The 18,472-nt window shown below is 40.2% G+C and overlaps 1 protein-coding gene across 16 annotated transcripts in view; it reads left to right on the top strand.

Moving 5' to 3' along the window:
• Positions 1-18,472, top strand: part of PDE1C (phosphodiesterase 1C) — a 509,328-nt gene that overhangs the window by 391,659 nt on the left and 99,197 nt on the right. For all 16 annotated transcript variants that reach the window (XR_009008777.1, XM_057549584.1, XM_057549586.1 and 13 more), the window contains 5 exons: positions 7,014-7,127; positions 8,945-9,127; positions 10,060-10,126; positions 14,928-15,044; positions 17,342-17,482. Coding sequence is in view for 15 of the 16 variants with exons in the window: in XM_057549584.1 (XP_057405567.1) it covers positions 7,014-7,127; positions 8,945-9,127; positions 10,060-10,126; positions 14,928-15,044; positions 17,342-17,482 (622 nt within the window). In the remaining variant the exon portion in view is untranslated. The remainder of the gene's footprint in view (positions 1-7,013; positions 7,128-8,944; positions 9,128-10,059; positions 10,127-14,927; positions 15,045-17,341; positions 17,483-18,472) is intronic.

Genomic DNA, 18,472 nt, shown 5'->3' on the forward strand with positions numbered 1-18,472 from the left:
TTCTAAGAATTTGTCCATTTCTTCCAGGTTGTCCATTTTATTGGCATAGAGTTGCTTGTAGTAATCTCTCATGATCCTTTGTATTTCTGCAGTGTCAGTTGTTACTTCTCCTTTTTCATTTCTAATTCTATTGATTTGAGTCTTCTCTCTGTTTTTCTTGATAAGTCTGGCGAATGGTTTATCAATTTTGTTTATCTTCTCAAAGAACCAGTTTTTAGTTTTATTGGCCTTTGCTATCATTTCCTTCATTTCTTTTTCCTTTATTTCTGATCTGATCTTTATGATTTCTTTCCTTCTGCTAACTTTGGGGGTTTTTTGTTCTTCTTTCTCTAATTACTTTAGGTGTAAGGTTAGGTTGTTTATTTGAGTTGTTTCTTGTTTCTTAAGGTAGGCTTGTATAGCTAGAAACTTCCCTCTTAGAACTGCTTTTGCTGCATACCATAGGTTTTGGGTCGTTGTGTTTTCATTGTCATTTGTTTTAGGTATTTTTTGATTTCCTCTTTGATTTCTTCAGTGATCTCTTGGCTATTATGTAGTGTGTTGTTTAGCCTCCATGTGTTTGTATTTCTTAGAGATTATTTTCCTGTAATTGATATCTAGTCTCATAGTGTTGTGGTCGGAAAAGATACTTGATATGATTTCAATTTTCTTAAATTTACCAAGGCTTGATTTATGACCCAAGATATGATCTATCCTGGAGAATGTTCCATGAGCACTTGAGAAGAATGTGTATTCTGTTGTTTTTGGATGGAATGTCCTATAAATATCAATTAAGTCCATCTTGTTTAATGTATCATTTAAAGCTTCTGTTTCCTTATTTATTTTCATTTTGGATGATGTGTCCATTGGTGAAAGTGGGGTGTTAAAGTCTCCTACTATAATTGTGTTACTGTCGATTTCCCCTTTTATGGCTGTTAGTATTTGCCTTATGTATTGAGGTGCTCCTATGTTGGGTGCATAAATATTTACAATTGTTATATCTTCTTCTTGGATCAATCCCTTGATCATTATGTAGTGTCCTTCTTTGTCTCTTGTAATAGTCTTTGTTTGAAAGTCTATTTTGTCTGATATGAGAATTGCTCCTCCAGCTTTCTTTTGATTTCCATTTGCATGGAATATCTTCTTCCATCCCCTCACTTTCAGTCTGTATGTGTCCCTAGGTCTGAAGTGGGTCTCTTGTAGACAGCATATATACAGGTCTTGTTTTTGTATCCATTAAGGCAGTCTATGTCTTTTGGTTGGAGCATTTAATCCATTTACATTTAAGGTAATTATCGATATGTATGTTCCTATTACCATTTTCTTCATTGTTTTGGGTTTATTATTGTAGGTCTTTCCCTTCTCTTGTGTTTCCTGCCTAGAGAAGTTCCTTTAGCATTTGCTGTAAAGCTGGTTTGGTGGTGCTGAATTCTCTTAGCTTTTGCTTGTCTGTAAAGCTTTTAATTTCTCTGTCAAATCTGAATGAGATCCTTGCTGGGTAGAGTAATCTTGGTTGTAGTTTTTTCTCTTTCATCACTTTAAATATGTCCTGCCACTCCCTTCTGGCTTGCAGAGTTTCTGCTGAAAGATCAGCTGTTAACCTTATGGGGATTCCCTTATGTGTTATTTGTTGTTTTTCCCTTGCTGCTTTTAACATTTGTTCTTTGTATTTAATATTTGATATTTTGATTAATATGTGTCTTGGCATGTTTCTCCTTGGATTTATCCTGTATGGGACTCTCTGTGCTTCCTGGGCTTGATTAACTATTTCCTTTCCCATATTAGGGAAGTTTTCAACTACAATCTATTCAAATATTTTCTCAGTCCCTTTTTCTCTTCTTCTTCTGGGACCCCTATAATTCGAATGTTGGTGCGTTTAATGTTGTCTCAGAGGTCTCTGAGACTGTCCCCAATTCTTTTCATTCTTTTTTCTTTATTCTGCTCAGCAGTAGTTATTTCCACTATTTTATCTTCCAGGTCACTTATCCGTTCTTCTGCCTCAGTTATTCTGCTATTGATTCCTTCTAGTGAATTTTTAATTTCATTTATTGTGTTGTTCATCTCTGTTTGCTCTTTAGTTCTTCTAGGTCCTTGTTAAACGTTTCTTGTATTTTCTCCATTCTATTTCCCAGATTTTGGATCATCTTTACTATCATTATTCTGAATTCTTTTTCAGGTATACTGGCTATTTGCTCTTCATTTGTTTGGTTTGGTGGGTTTTTGCCTTGCTCCTTCCTCTGCTGTGTGTTTCTCATTTTGCTTAACTTACTGTGTTTGGGGTCTCCTTTTCACAGGCTGCAGGTTTGTAGTTTCTGTTGTTTTTGGTGTCTGTCCCCAGTAGCTATGGTTGGTTCAGTGGGTTGTATAGGCTTCCTGGTGGAGGGGACTAGTGCCTGTATTCTGGTGGATGAGGCTGGATCTTGTCTTTCTGGTGGGCAGGTCCACGTCTGGTGGTGTGTTTTGGGGTGTCTGTGGCCTTATTATGATCTTAGGCAGCCTCTGTGCTAATGGATGGGTTTGTGTTCCTGTCTTGCTAGTTGTTTGGCATAGGGTGTCCTGCACTGTAGCTTGCTGGTCATTGAGTGGAGCTGGGTCTTGGCGTTGAGATGGAGAGCTCTGGGAGATTTTCACCATTTGATATTATGTGGAGCTGGGAGGTCTCTTTTGGACCAGTGTCCTGAACTTTGCTCTCCCACCTCAGTGGCACAGCCCTGACACCTGGCTGGAGCACCAAGAGCCTTTCATCCACCCGGCTCAGAGTAAAAGGGAGAAAAAAAGAAAGAAAGAAAGAAGATAAAATAAAATAAAGTTATTAAAATAAAAAATAATTATTAAGAAAAAAAATTTCTTAAGTAATAAAAAAATGGACAGAACCCTAGGACAAATGGTAAAAGCAAAGCTATACAGACAAATCACACACAGAAGCATACACATACACACTCACAAAAAGAGAAAAAGGGAAAATATATATATATATTGTTGCTCCCAAAGTCCACCTCCTCAATTTGGGATGATTCGTTGTCTATTCAGGTATTCCACAGATGCAGGTACATCAAGTTGATTGTGGAGATTTAATCCGCTGCCCCTGAGGCTGCTGGGAGAGATTTCCCTTTCTCTTCTTTGTTCGCACAGCTCCCAGGGTTCAGCTTTGGATTTGGACCCGCCTCTGCGTGTAGGTTGCCTGAGGGCGTCTGTTCTTCGCTCAGACAGAACGAGGTTAAAGGAGCAGCTGATTCGGGTGCTCTGGCTCACTCAGGGCGGGGGAGGGAAGGGTACGATGTGGGGCGAGCCTGCGCGGCAGAGGCCGGTGTGACGTTGCAGCAGCCTGAGGCGCGCCGTGCGTTCTCCCGGGGAAGTTGTCCCCGGATCACGGGAGCCTGGCAGTGGCGGGCTGCACCGGCTCCCGGGAGGGGCGGTGTGGAGAGTGACCTGTGCTCTCACACAGGCTTCTTGGTGGTGGCAGCAGCAGCCTTAGTGTCTCATGCCCGTCTCTGGGGTCCGCGCTGATAGCCGCGGCTCGCGCCTGTCTCTGGAGCTCCTTTAAGCGGCGCTCTGAATCCCCTCTCCTCGCGCACCAGGAAACAGAGGCAAGGAAAAGTCTCGACTCTTCTGCAGCTCCAGACTTTTTCCCGGACTCCCTCCCGGCTAGCTGTGGCGCACTAGCCCCTTCAGGCTGTGTTCACGCCGCCAACCCCAGTCCTCTCCCTCGGATCCGACCGAAGCCCGAGCCTCAGCTCCCAGCCCCTGCCCGCCCGGGCGGGTGAGCAGACAAGCCTCTCGGGCTGGTGAGTGCTGGTCAGCCCCAAGCCTCTGTGCAGGAATCTCTCCGCTTTGCCCTCCGCACCCCTGTGGCTGCGCTCTCCTCCGTGGCTCCAAAGCTCCCCCCCTCCGCCACCCACAGTCTCTGCCCGCGAAGGGGCTTCCTAGTGTGTGGAAACCCTTCCTCCTTCACAGCTCCCTCCCACTGGTGCAGGTCCTGTCCCTATTCTTTGTCTCTGTTTTTTCTTTTTTCTTTTACCCTACCCAGGTATGTGGGGAGTTTCTTGCCTTTTGGGAGGTCTGAGGTCTTCTGCCAGCGTTCAGTAGGTGTTCTGTAGGAGTTGTTCCACATGTAGATGTTTTTCTGATGTATTTGTGGGGAGGAAGGTGATCTCTGCGTCTTACTCTTCCACCATCTTGAAGCTCCTCTGGTCACGAGTCAATTTAATTGGAGATCCATGAATCTATCCTCCTTGAAAGATCACTGTCCCAGAGTTGGCTTTAAAGTTTTTTTGTTTTTGTTCTTATTTTCTGGAAAAGCATATTAATGATGAAATTTTGAGCTTGTCCACAACTGAGAATGTATTTGTTGGCTTCACGTATACATGGCAGTCCTACTATACATAGGTAGATATAGATATCTTGAATTATACCATATTATTTTCAAAAACTGGTGTTGTTATTAAATTGCTTTTTGATATTTGGCATGGTTGAAGTCTTATGGCCAGCTTGAATTTTTGTTACTTTGTAAGTAATATATTTTTTTCTCAACAATTTTTGCCTTTTGTTTTTTTATTCTTGGAGATAAAAAATTACAACTGCATATGTTGGATTTCTTTTTCTGGTTTTATTTGATCCCTTTTCATCTGCTTATAAAGGTTTTTCTTCAGTCTAGGAAAACTTATTTGATTAAAGCTGCTTCTGTTTGTTTATTTCTTATTTCCCTTTTGTAGGAAGATAGAATTATTTGGTTCTTACTTCTGTTAGTCTTGTAGTTTCCCTCATCATTTTTTATGTTTTGTCTTCTCCTCTTAGGTTTTGAGAGCTGAGATGGGTCCTATTAGGGATTCATGTCAATTCCTGGTAGAATCTTTAAGCCCCAAATCAAGGGAGAAAATTTTTAGAAAGTTTAAACTTACCCTCATTTTTCCTTGCCAGTGGAGAGTCAAAACAGGCTGGGGGTAGTTGGGCTCCTGGAGGTGAGAGTCAGAATTGGAGGCAGACTTAGCCAGGAATGTGTTTTGCTAAAGAGCTTCCATTTCTTATTTGGAACAACTCTCAGGGCTTGCCTCTGCAGTCTCCCCATTGTTTGGCAGGCTGGCTGTCCACTGTGTGTGAGGGACTGATAAACCCTTCCATGCCAATTCCCTGTCTCGCACTGCCTTTGAAACCAGAACACTTCCTAGTGCTGCTAATGGGATCCGCAGGCTAACCCTCACCTCCAAGCCTGCAGAGGCCTCTGCTGATTTCCTTTGCATATTTCCCTTCTGCATGTTGGAGATTCACAAGTCAGGTAGCCACTACCCTCAATCTAATTTCCTCTGTATTTTACATCACTGAAATTCCTGGGAATTTATTTTGTATGGCTGACCCTCTTGCCTACTTTTTAAGGGTGATCCTGAGTTTTTCCTCTTTCTTTATTGTTGATCATTTTCATGTAGATCTGGAGGGGAGTAGTTTATGCCTTTCAGAGAAGTTGACCTGTGCTCTCTTATAAATGCAAATCCGAGGATATTTTGAAGTCGGAAAAGTAGGAGCAGCCTTGGGAAATGGAGACTTGATAATAATCTTAAGTATCCTGATAGCATGTTTCTCATCTGGTTACCTTCGATGACCAAGGTCACTGAATAACAACAATGACAATAATGATAACAAATGCCTTTTAAAAAAACAACGGGGAAATGAGGGAAGTTGGTCAGAGTACAGACTTACAGTTGTAAGAGAAATGAATTCTGGGGACCTAATGTACAACCTGGTGGTTATAGTTAGCAAGTACTGGTTTTAAGTATTGTATACAAAAGTTGCTAGAATAGTAAATCCTAAATGTTCTCACCAGAAAAAGAAATTAAATTTATGAGGTGTTGGCTGTATTAACTAGCCTTACTGTGGTAGTCATTTTGCAACATATATGTGTATCAAATCATCATGTTGTGTAAGGACACAATGTTATATATCAATTATATTCAGTAAAGCTGAAAAAAATTACCAATCGTAGGTCACATGGTTGATGTGACTACATCAATAGCAATTTGATTGAATCTTTATTTCAACCTAGGAAATTTGGTGGTTGCTTCTTCATTTTATAGCTGACATTCAGCTATTGCCTGGGATTGCATAGCTAATACTCCGTGATGTACAATTCAAACCCAAGGTTGTCCTCAAAGTTTCTGTTCTTTGCTGGCTGTCAAAGAGCCTGAAGAGTTGTCCAATCTCCATATCTCTGTGGTATTTACAGTGTTCCCAGTTGCTGGTCTTTGATAATCTGTTGGCATTTTATTGCTCTCATATGTACTGAGTCCTTCTCTGTGGGGATAGTGTTCATATACATAAGAGGAGAGCATGTTTTATTGTTTCTCTTATACTGTCTGGAACTCTTGGCTAGCAGTGGGAAAGGTCTTGTCCTCAGTACCTTGGTTTGTCATCCATCCTCCTTAAAAAAAACAAAAAACAAAAAACAAAAAAAAACTAGGGTATTTATCTGCTCCTAGAGGAATTCTTCCTGTCCAGTAAAACAGTTTGCCTTCATGTATTCCTTATGCAGCCCTCTGTGGTTATTTTGGTGGTCTAAGTCTCCTCACCTGTCTTGGAACATGTGTGGGCCATGAGACTGCTATTCTCTATGGTCACAGCTGAACAAAGTACCTGCAGCATAGCAGGATCTCAAGCAGTGTTTGGTGATGTTATTGCTGGTCATGCTTTACTACATCCAGTTAGGACCAAAAAAATATGAAAATCAGAAGAGAAGCAAAATCACTGATAATTTAGGAAACTCTTAGCAAGATAAAAGGTAGTTAGAAAGTGTTGGGGGCTGTCAGTGCCTGGTAGATGAGAATATTTTTGTTCTTGATTTAGAGTGGAAAAAATGTGTGCATTGATTTTATAGCTTGCTTCTTTGGTCAGTTCCATCATTAGATTTGTATTTTCCTTTCAGATATATCGGGATAAATAAAAACATTTAATGGCTATAAACTGTGTCCCTCTAATTGTAGGATTATCTTTGGTTTCCTCTAATTGTTTTTCCTCTATTCTAATTGAATCATGTCTTTTCCCCCCAGGTTACGGTCTTTGGTCAAGCAATTAGAGAGAGGGGAGGCTTCAGTGGTCGATCTTAAGAAGAATTTGGAATATGCAGCCACAGTGCTTGAATCCGTATACATTGATGAAACCAGGTAAGCTAAAATGACAGGAAGTTGATGTGGTAATATAAATTTTCTGTTATATGGCTTTTCTGAAATGTCCCCCATGGCATGCAGGAGGTAGCATTCAAATGATTGGTCTTGGAGCTTTAGTTTTCACAAACAAATGGGGTAGATTTGGACATCACATATCCTCTGTACATGCTCATGTATAAAAAGGAGCTAATAGAACTTATCTCTCACATGCCCATTACGACAGTGAAGTAAGAAAATATAAGAGGAAAAAAAGTGATTTTAAAAAATCTTACCAGATTTTTAATCAAATGTAGAGTTTGACTGGAATTATTGCATATTATTCATCTCAGCCTAAAAATTATGTTCATGTTTTAATTCACGTTATCTATCTGTAAATGGAAGCTCCTGAAGAGATGGAGAAGCATTTGTTCTCTTAAACACCCAGTATTCCTCCCTTAATCCTTAGGTATGTTATTGATTTACTTAGCAGACCCTCTCCACTTGAATTATCCATAAATACTAAAGCACTTATGGTTACTATTGTAAAATGAATATGAAAGTAACAAAATTGCTTTTCTTTAGAAAAACGTGGAAATGGTAAACATGAAAGGCTTTTCTTCTTTTTTCTACTTCAGACAAGCTTCTCTGTTAGTATTTGTGTTGTATTACTTTTCTACGCCAAATTCTAATCCAAAAGGATTTCCCAGTAATCTTAAGAATCGTGTGGCTTGGTTTTCGGTGATATGCTTGGTTCCTAATTTAAGGAAATTTGATACCGTAGTTTTTTCCCAAATGTTACATTTTTCTCCCCTACCCCCCAATTGATGGGTCTAAAGGGAAAAAAAACAAAACAGAACTTTCCATTGACACCTGTTTTTACTGCTTATTTTTAGTAGGGCTTAGTATAAGTATAAAATACAACATTCAAAGTTTTATTGTAATTTATTACTACTTATATTCTGTTCTAGCCTGACCTATGAACACATTTGAAAAATCTGCTGAGCACACCTGACAGATGACTTAAATCACTGTGCTCAAATAAAGAACTGCATTGTTTTGGAAATTTTGCTTAAATTTAGACATTTAAGTTTCTGTAATGTCCTAACAAACTAGAGAGAATAGCAGTTGATATTATTTGGGTTCATTACTTCAGAGGACTGGGTTGATGTGATTTGGGTAATACTTTGCAAAGTCTTTCTTTTTCTTTTTTAAAATTTATTTTTATTGAGATGTAATTGACATGTAACATTGTGTAAATTTAAGGTGTACAATGTGTTGACTTGATATATTTATATATGACAATATGATTACCACCGTAACGTTAACTAACACCTCCTAATTATTATTTTTTGTGGTGGGAACTATTAAGATCTAGGCTCTTAGTAAGTGTGAAGTTTATAATGCAGTATTGTTGTCTATAGTTTTTAAGTGCCATTATTTTTAAAACAAAATAATGCCACATGGCCATCTATGAAATAAACCTCCTGGTGAATGCATTTTTAAATGGAAGGTTTAGATTCCATTCAAATTCCACAAACCATCTAGGAATAAAGATACTGGGTGCTCCTGAGTGCAATGTGTCTGGGACCTACAAAGCCTGAGATGAAGTATATTTGACTTTCTCTGATTCCTTTGTTCCTTTGTCCAGCCTGAAAAACAGATGGTGGGCTTTCACAAGCCTTGCCAGTAAGGTACTGGATTTTTTTGTGGCCCATTTATTTTGGTTTCTTTGCACCTGTGTATGCAGGTGGGGTGGAGAGAAGGAACAGCTGCTTTGAACAGAGAGCTCTAACTTCAGATTTGATCTGTGTCCTGGTTCTGTTTCTTGGGTTCAGGAGGCTCCTGGATACGGAGGATGAGCTCAGTGACATTCAGTCAGATGCGGTGCCTTCTGAGGTCCGAGACTGGCTGGCCTCCACCTTTACACGGCAGATGGGGATGATACTCAGAAGGAGCGAGGAGAAGCCGCGGTTCAAGAGCATCGTCCACGCAGTGCAAGCTGGGATATTTGTGGAGAGGTAAAGATGGCTGTCATTCAGTGACCAAAGCAGCAAAAGGGACACCAGTTTCTAATCACCGAAGGCTTTGCTTTGATGTCGTTTTGGTATCTTTATACATGCTGAAAACTCTGGGTGGAAACAGACAGTCTTGAATGAGAGATGGCAAAAACGTATCTCCGCAGCATCATTAGGACGAGCTTTTGCCTTTGCTTTGAATTCTTTTTGTTAATGTTAACTAGAGAAGGTTTAGTTTGAGTTGAGTCTCTAATTTTTAAAGAAGGACGTCTCATCCATCGTCATGTGACACATACGGATGATGTCTACATTTGGAACAGGTCAGGGATGCTTTGTTGAGGGTATTGAGCCAGGGAGGAGTTCATTCAAGGTGTTTGAGTTGCCCATGACACTTTCCAATTTTGTAAGCCACTTTGCTCTCTGAAATTAAATTGCCCCCCTCCCCCAGAAATGGATTCCAGAAATCGATTTATTCTTCCTACAACCCTTATCACACAATTACACGTTTTAGAAATGCCATGGTCAGCTCAAAGTTCTCTCTAGTTTTTGACAGTTCTAAAGAACAAGCTCTTCTAGATGGGTTGCCCATAAGAGTTCTTTTTCAGGTTAAAGTACTACATTACATACTGTCCGTGCTATACTATAATTCACTTCCAGCAGAAGAGGAGGCCCATTTTAATAATTTAATTTCCAATTTGGGGCACATAGACTTAATTTTTTTTATTTCCAATGCTGTACATGTTTGGGATTGCTTTAATTTCATTTCATAGCCCACTTGAATGACTATGAAAAAGGTTATAAAAGAAATTTTAGATTCCGTGGGTCCATCAGATGACATGACTTCTTGTTAATTGTCAATACTGGTATAAGTCTGTGGCCTGCTAATTCTTCTTTGTAAGACATAATATTGCATTTTTCCCTTCTGACTTTGCCAGAATGTATAGACGAACATCAAACATGGTTGGACTGAGCTACCCACCAGCTGTTATTGAAGCATTAAAGGTAATACCAATGAAAAGGTCTTACAGTGTTCAAGGTACCTTATAAAAAGTACAGTTAAATTTCTTGTTAGAAAATAAGAAATTTTCATTTACAATTCTATTTACAGTTTTCCTAGTCATTCCTGACTTTTTTCCTTCATTATCTCTTTGCTATTCATTTTAACAGTATCACTATCTTTTCAGCCTTTGTACTGCCAAATTTTTAAAAAATTGAATTCTGTGTGGGTTTCATTTCTTTCTACTCTCTTGGAGTGGTTTAGTGATCTGTATAGCGATCTGGCATTATGAGACTCAGTCTGACTTTGGCCGTAGGAGAGCAAATTTGTACTGGTTATAAATATTCAACATTAAGAGGATCTTTGGTGATTATAATTCTACCATTATCTGCTTACCTGCTCTATATCCGTTTTATATATGAAGAAACTAAGACTCAGTGAGACTAAAAAAAAAAAAAAGACACAGGGACAGAACTGAGGTTTGATACCAGAGTTCCAGGCACATAGTAAGCTAAGCTCTCAGTAACATATTACTGCATGAAAGTATGTCCCCCAGAGCCCTTGTCCTCTTCATATATCCTATTGTTTTCCCAAGTCGCTCACTGAGCCCAGAAGTTCCATGGGAAGTCACACAGATGCTTGAGTTTAAAGGGGCTAAATCCTGCAAGATGACTCCCAATCAGACAAGCTCTTGGAATTGTATAGAGTATCTCTAAGAGCCCCCAAGTAGATGTAGTCCTGTAGAAGTGTGTTCATTCAGACCCATTGGTCTAAGGATATCCCAGCTGTGCTGAAGCTGAGTTGACTTCTGGATTTGAAGGAGGGGCCGTGCTAAGGTTCAGGATCACAGAGCTGGTTGACATTGCCTGGCGCCTACACAGGGAGCTGTGTCAACTTGCTCAGGGGCATCCCAGCATTCCGACTCTTCTTAAAGCTATTTTAGTCTTTCTCTGAAACCTGAAAAGTGTATTCCTGATGAAATTTTCAGAAGATAATTTAAATTCCCTTTTCACAGAATCAGAGGTGGGAGTGCTTCTTGTTCAATTTAATGTCAAGAGAGGGCCCTTGAGGGTCATTTTGATTTTATAGTTCATAGTCCCCTTCTCTTGACTCAGAGACATTCACTAGCTGAATTTGGGAGACCCTATATATTCAGATCCTCAGTTCTCCATTTTATGTTTCTCCCTAAGTCATCTAGGACAGCGGTCCCCAAACTTTTTGGCACCAGGGACCGGTTTCATGGAAGACATTTTTACACGGACGGAGGGTAGGGTGGGGAGGGTGGTTCAGGTGGTAATGCGAGCAATGGGGAGCGATGGGGAGCGGCAGATGGAGCTTCGCTCGCTCGCTCGCCCGCTGCTCAACTCCTGCTGTGCGGCCCGGTTCCTAACAGGCCGCAGACTGGTACCGGTCAGAGGCTGGGGGGTTGGAGACCCCTGATCTAGGACAGGTAGGGTGCTCAGGAGGGAAACAGCAAGAACACACATGTTTTCTCTCCCTCCTCTTCAACCCCCACTCTAATGCCCAATAAATCATGGTGTAATTTACAGCAACGTTTCCCATTTAATCTGTGAAATCACTTCATGAGATCTGATGTTTCATAACACCCACTATGAAGTTGCATTGATTTTCATAATTGAACCTGAAACATTCAGTGAAAATCTTGGGAACACTAAAAGCATCTTTTATCCTTAATTTCTTCCTTTATCATGAACATAAATACAGGTGGTTATACCAGTACTAAGAAATTTATGAAAATATTTCTTCCAAATTGGAGCATCTTTTCTATGCAGAATAATTGAAGAAATGTGGAACAACCTGTGATGGGCATGAATTGTTGTTTTATGCTTAGGGAAAAGTAATTCTCAGAGGCACACATGTTGTCTTTCTGAGGGGAACGTTACCTTGATGTTTCAGACAAAAAGTAAATAATAACCCTCTGAATTGCTATCCTTCTCCACACTATTGCTGATATGTACAGAAGGCTAAAGCTGTTGTTTCTCTTGGTTGTATGCTCTGTTTACTGCAGAAGTTCAAGACCTTTTTACAATGTAATATTTTTCTGCATCCCTAGACTCCAGTTTTATTTTCAGTGGATTAGAGGTGAATTGGAGATATGACGTAGATTCTTTTTTTACGTAGTGCCTGTTAGAAAAAGGTTATTTTCACTCCACTGCCAGCAATTTATATGGAATCACTATTGTTTTCTTCTATTACAGAAAATTTCCCCAAAGCCTGAGAGAATACAAGTCAATAAAATAATCATCGTGCTACTGTCATGTTAACCTTTGTGATTAATGTAAGAACATGGCATAAAATAACATTTAAGTAAAGAGAATACTTAACCACCACCAATTCCTAAATTTTAAATATGTTGCAGTTTTGTTCTTTTTATTTGTTTCCATGCAATGAATACTCATTTCTAATTTGGGGTGTTTTATCTCTAACCTTCTAAGGCAGGGTTATTGGAAATGTAGAATTGTGCTGTTTTTTAGAAGGGCATCTGTTGTGTGACTCAGGAAGAGACACTCTGGACAGACTCCAGGTTTAAAATGGGAGGAAATGAGGAGGTTCAGGCTTTCTTCACTTTAGACTAGTAGGAAATTCATGCAGTGTTTCCACAGGAATGGTGCTTGGGCCAAATTTGCTAAGAAAGGAAGAATGGTTTAAAGTGCTTGTTAAAATGCAGATTCCAGGCCACAAGCCAGGATTCTGCAGAGCCCTCCACCAGAGAATCGACATTTTTTTCTGAGTACCCCAGGTGGTTCTAAAGAACACTGAAATTTGAGAATCACAGCTAAGGCTTCCCAAAAATGAGGGGCTGGAGTGAATGTCTATCTCATTGTCTATATTTACTCATCCTTCTGTTTCTCTAAGACTTAATATTCAGAATAAATCTTGACTTTTTACTATGATAATCTCTTGATTTCCAGTGTTAGAGAGCTTTTCTCTTTTTCATTCATTCCAGTGAAGAGGATTAAAAATTGTCAGATATGACAAAGCGTTTTCCTATCTACTGAGTTGTCAGTGGACTTTGCTTTAGGACTATTGGCTAGACAGTGGCTGTCATGACAATGCCAATTACAGTAGCCAAGGTGAAGCTTTAGGTCTTGGATTAATCTTAAATGACCCCACTGTCTATGGCCTAGGCCCTATTGGGGTATTTAGGGCATGAGGCTTGGGCCACAGCATGTATTCATTGAGTTTACAATGTCATCTGTCAGTAATGGTATCACTAAGGGGTGTCAGTGGGGTTATTACCTGTTTCTACTACCAGTTGGCATTAGACACTTCATTTCATCTCTCTGAGGTTGCCATCTGTGAAACTGGGGAAAGTGATACCTGTTTCTAGAGTTGTGAGGGTTTGCAAATGTGTATCAACACTTCCCACTGTGCCTGGCACAGAAAATGTCCTTAATACTTGTAGCTATTTCTTTAGTTATTATAGTGGAGGAGAAATTATTGAAGGCTGAGGTGAGGTTACCACTAAGTGTGAATTGAAAAAATTTATTTGAAACCCTTTTGGAAATGTTTGGTTTCACCTGTATACAATTTGGTTTTCCTGTGCCCTGGCATCCATGAGAGAGACTGTTCATGGTCTTGGGGTGATCTTGATGGTTGGGATATTTGGAGAGGGACAGGACTGGGATGGATAGATGATGTTGGAATGCAGTGAGGGCTGAGGTGGGAGTCACTGGATCCAGCAGTTCCTGAGAGCCAAGGTCTCTTCCAGGGGACCATCTGACACCTAGCCTGGACTCAATGTGGTCTCATATGGGTCCTTATTGTCGCACTCATGGCAGCACACTTTCCTTAACCACTGAAAGGGAGACTCTTGGTATACTGAGAAACCAAATGCCTATTGCTTTCATTATTGCTTAAACACACCTTTGTTCATAACACCCACAAGTAGCTAGTTATAAGTCAAAGACACATCAGACAATGTTTACCTATATTTTGGAGTCGCTCTTTATGGACAAATAAGGCTTTGAACCTCAGGAGCGGTGTGTGTGGAGTGTGTTCAGCTTAGCTCTTCGTTTTACTTTTCCAGTAAAGTGACTTACAGATTTGAGGGCTCAGTCCCCAGATCAGTGACTCCAGAAGTGGTAGCATTTTTCCATCCCGTGAAATGAGGGCTCTCTCCTTGCTTTCAGCTCAGCAGTTTGGATTGTTGAGGTGACACATTATTTTGTGATCTATATCATGCATGTTTCTGAACATTTTTAAGTGGGTTAGCATTCTCAATGGTGGACTAAGAGGAAGTCAGTAGATAGTATCATGGGGCTTGGGAGAAGTTTAGAGTAGGGAACCCCCTAGGTTATTGTGAAATCAATTAAAATTTTGGAATTCGGCAGAGACAGTAGAAGGTTAATGGAAAGAGCCTGAGTTTAGGCATCAGTTGAACATGTGTTCGTGTTTTGTCCTTAGCACTTGCTTGCCATGGGTCTTAGGGAAATTAGGTAACTTCTCAGTCTTCTCATCTGTAAGATGTGACTGATCATACCTACCCCTTAGAGTTGTCTTCAGGAAAGATTACATGTTTATCACTGATCAGAATGCCTAGCATATGGTAGGTACCCAATAAATTATAGCTATTGTTATTACTAATAAAACTATTGAATATTTTATCAGTAAATGCTATGTAGGACTGCCATATTGGAAACAGTTTGAGAGTGGAAAGGGTATTAGAGTCTTAGGCTGTGAATACCCAGGTGAGTGCTGTGGGCTAACTCCAAAGTAGGGGGATTAGTAGCTGTGTAAGTGGCTACCAACCAATGAATTATTTCTCTCCATCCTCTCCTGTAGGATGTGGACAAGTGGTCCTTTGATGTCTTTTCCCTCAATGAAGCCAGCGGGGATCATGCACTGAAATTCATTTTCTATGAATTACTCACACGCTATGATCTGATCAGCCGTTTCAAGGTCAGTGTCTAATTGAAAAAAAAAAAACTGCATACATTTGTCCATCCTTGCATGATTTGGGGGCTAAGACCAAGAGAATCCTTTTAATGTAGACTGAAAACTCTCTGGGGTGACTTGGAAAGCGTCATCTGGACAGCCACTGCATGAACTCCTCTGTGGTGGGAACTTTTCATTACTCCCTTGTCTGGTGGGCTTATCAGCAGGGGAGAGGCTGGAGCTGCCCATTTAGATCCCAGTCGTCCTAGAAGTATGGCTGGAAGCCTGAACCAGCAGAGCTCCCCCGCCAGCTCTGCCCACAGATCTCATTTCAGCGAGACTTCGTGTGCTAATGACCACCACCAGCAAGGAGACAGGAATGGAGACAGAGTGCACGTCTGTTATCTCCAAAAACTTCTCTTTCGGCCACTTGGCTCAAATTCACACAGATATTCTCAGTTATCATCTGTGACAGATCATTGGTATTTCCCAGCCATTCACGCTTCAGATTAATTCTTCACCTTTAAGTTAAGAGCATGAATCGATTCCAGTGTTCCACCTCCTCAGCCTTCTAATTCCACAGACTCTGGAGGTGGGGTCTGGTTCTCCAGGGAACTTGAGCATCAGCTGCTGGCATCTGTCATATCATGCCAATTACATTTCTCTCATCATATGGATGAGTCTCTGGAAAATGCAGGTCTTTTTCTGTATAACATATTGATTTCTCTGGGCAGCATGATTCTTTATCACTTTCCTAAGGACTGCACATTTTGGGATATCTTTCTTACATAGCCATAAGCACTTTATGGCAATTGTCCTTAATTTCTTTTGCATCAGAAACCTGCTTGGGGCTTCCCTGGTAGCGCAGTGGTTGAGAATCTGCCTGCTAATGCAGGGGACACGGGTTCGAGCCCTGGTCTGGGAAGATCCCACATGCTGCGGAGCAACTAGGCCCGTGAGCCACAATTACTCCAGGCCTGCGCGTCTGGAGCCTGTGCTCCGCAACAAGAGAGGCCGCGATAGTGAGAGGCCCGCGCACCGCGATGAAGAGTGGCCCCTGCTTGCCACAACTAGAGAAAGCCCACGCACAGAAACGAAGACCCAACACGGCTATAAATAAATAAAAATAAATAAATTAAAATCAAGGTGTTGAAGACTTCAAGGAAGAATCCACTAAAAAAAAAAAAAAAGAAACCTGCTTGAAGATCCGATGGCTCCTCAAGACCTCAGAAGAAAGTTCCCGTGCACATGCACACACCTTTACCTAGCATTTCAGTGGCTCATAGATCTCCAAAGAACAGCCCAAAGAACCGAGGTTCATTGGATCTTAATTTTTTAAAATGATAATGAATTAATCTCTCACATCTAAAAGACTATATTTAAATTTTAAAAATCCACAAATAGTAAATATGGAACAATGTGCCCAAGGAAGAACATAGTATGGATTCTCATGAAGCACTCTAGTAGTATTTTCCTCATTTTTTCTTATGAATGTGATTTCTAGTCTCCTGGAACATACACTCTCTCCCTTTCCCCCAGTCTTGTAATTGATAATTTACCCCAAACCAAGGAATTGATCCAGAAAACTACACAATGAATGTTTTCCGAGTCTCCTTATTTTGTACAGGCATTCTGCACTTGCTCACTTTCTGCCAAATAGGAAACGAAGGTGTGTGTGTTATACATACTTGAGACAGGAAGCGGCTAGGATAACTGGAAGTATTTTTCCAAATTGCAAGGCACCAATAATAAATTGCCAAGTAATAAACACAAGAACGCAGCTTGTTTCTGTTATAGAACAGACTATCACTTGTGGTTTGGTTTTTTTTTTCTCACCTGTCCAGTGTACACATTACTCCTTCTAAAGGGTGGGGTTTTCAGAAGGCGGCAGCTTGTGTTTGTTTGCAATCATTTTGTAGCTTAAGATCTTTGTGTACTTATGTTTTCCCACAAGTAAATGAGATGCTGCATAGTATGTGTTCATTTATTTCTCAGGAAATAAAGACTTGAGCCTTTGCCTGAGAAATAAATGAGCACCTACCTTTTTGCCCTCAATGTCCTTGAGATGATCCTGTGTCATTACCCTGGGCCTCTGAACTGGAAAACAAAGAACAATTTGCAGGGTGGACCAGGGACGTCCTGTTAGATTTTCAAATTATCCAATACTTTGTTCAGTGTCTTTTATTAACTTAGAAAAGTTCTAATGTCCTCATATGATATCTTACGCCTTCAGAAAGAGGCAGCTAGAGTACCTTAGACTTTTGCGTCGTCACTCAAAGCTGCTAAATCACTAGCTAATTAACCTTGCCGCTCTCTTTCAGATCCCCATTTCTGCACTTGTCTCATTTGTGGAGGCCCTGGAAGTAGGATACAGCAAGCACAAAAACCCTTACCACAATTTGATGCACGCTGCCGACGTTACACAGACTGTGCATTACCTCCTCTATAAGACAGGAGTAGCAGTAAGTACAGATAGAAACTCTTAGATTACACAAAAGATGTGATAATGATTTTTTTTGAATTGGAGGCTGTTTCTATTCTGATGAGGTTGAACCCACAAGAAGTGCATTGTTTCATGGACTTCCTGTTCCCCAATAATTATCTAACCAATCATGGAAAGTCTTGGGGTTCCTTACTGCCTTTGAATTTTTCTCCATCTTGGACTTGATGAAAGAAATATCTGGTAGTGCCTTGTATCCTTACTAGGCTATGGCCAAATTAAATATAATTTCTATAACTAAATATGTATTTCCAGATATGGAGAGTGGTACTATTAATCTCTTGCTATGGTCAGTTACAATGATATCCATGCATATTGAAATCGTATTGAGTATACTTGGGAACCATGCTGTACACAGTTAGCTTTTGGTTTAAACCAGTAGATCTTTTTCACAAGGACTCTGTTTATTCTCATCTTATTTATGTGCATTTGATTTTTTTGAACCTAAGGATTAGTCTTTACCTCTAACCATTTGGAATTTTCTTGCTTGTTTTGAACGTTTTAGCTCTTTAGATATTTTTGAATCTCTGTTCTATAATTCATTGCATTAACAGACCCACTCAACTTGGTTATCTGTGCCTTTGCCCTCTTTACCTTAATATAAGCCATTCATTTTAAATGTATAGCTGTTAGTGACAAACAGCTAGGTCTCTATAGTAAATAGAGGCTGTGGCTTTTTACTTTGAAATCTTCTGAATTGACATGGAGATAGACATTTTTTGGGGGTGTGGTTATTAATTAACCCATAAACCCAGTACACATTTGTTATCTTTTTCTGCTAGGGCGTGTTGAGAGGCTTGGTCTAATATCATATTAAATATGGAATAAAGTGGGAGGAGTGTGGGCTCTAGAGCTAGATATAGTTGCATATAAATCCTTGCATAATTACTTATTAGATTTTGTGACCTATGATAAATTGCTTGAATCTCTGAGTCAGGATTTCCTCATTTCT

This window comes from Balaenoptera acutorostrata, chromosome 7 (assembly GCF_949987535.1).
Source record: "Balaenoptera acutorostrata chromosome 7, mBalAcu1.1, whole genome shotgun sequence".
Lineage (NCBI taxonomy): Eukaryota > Metazoa > Chordata > Mammalia > Artiodactyla > Balaenopteridae > Balaenoptera > Balaenoptera acutorostrata.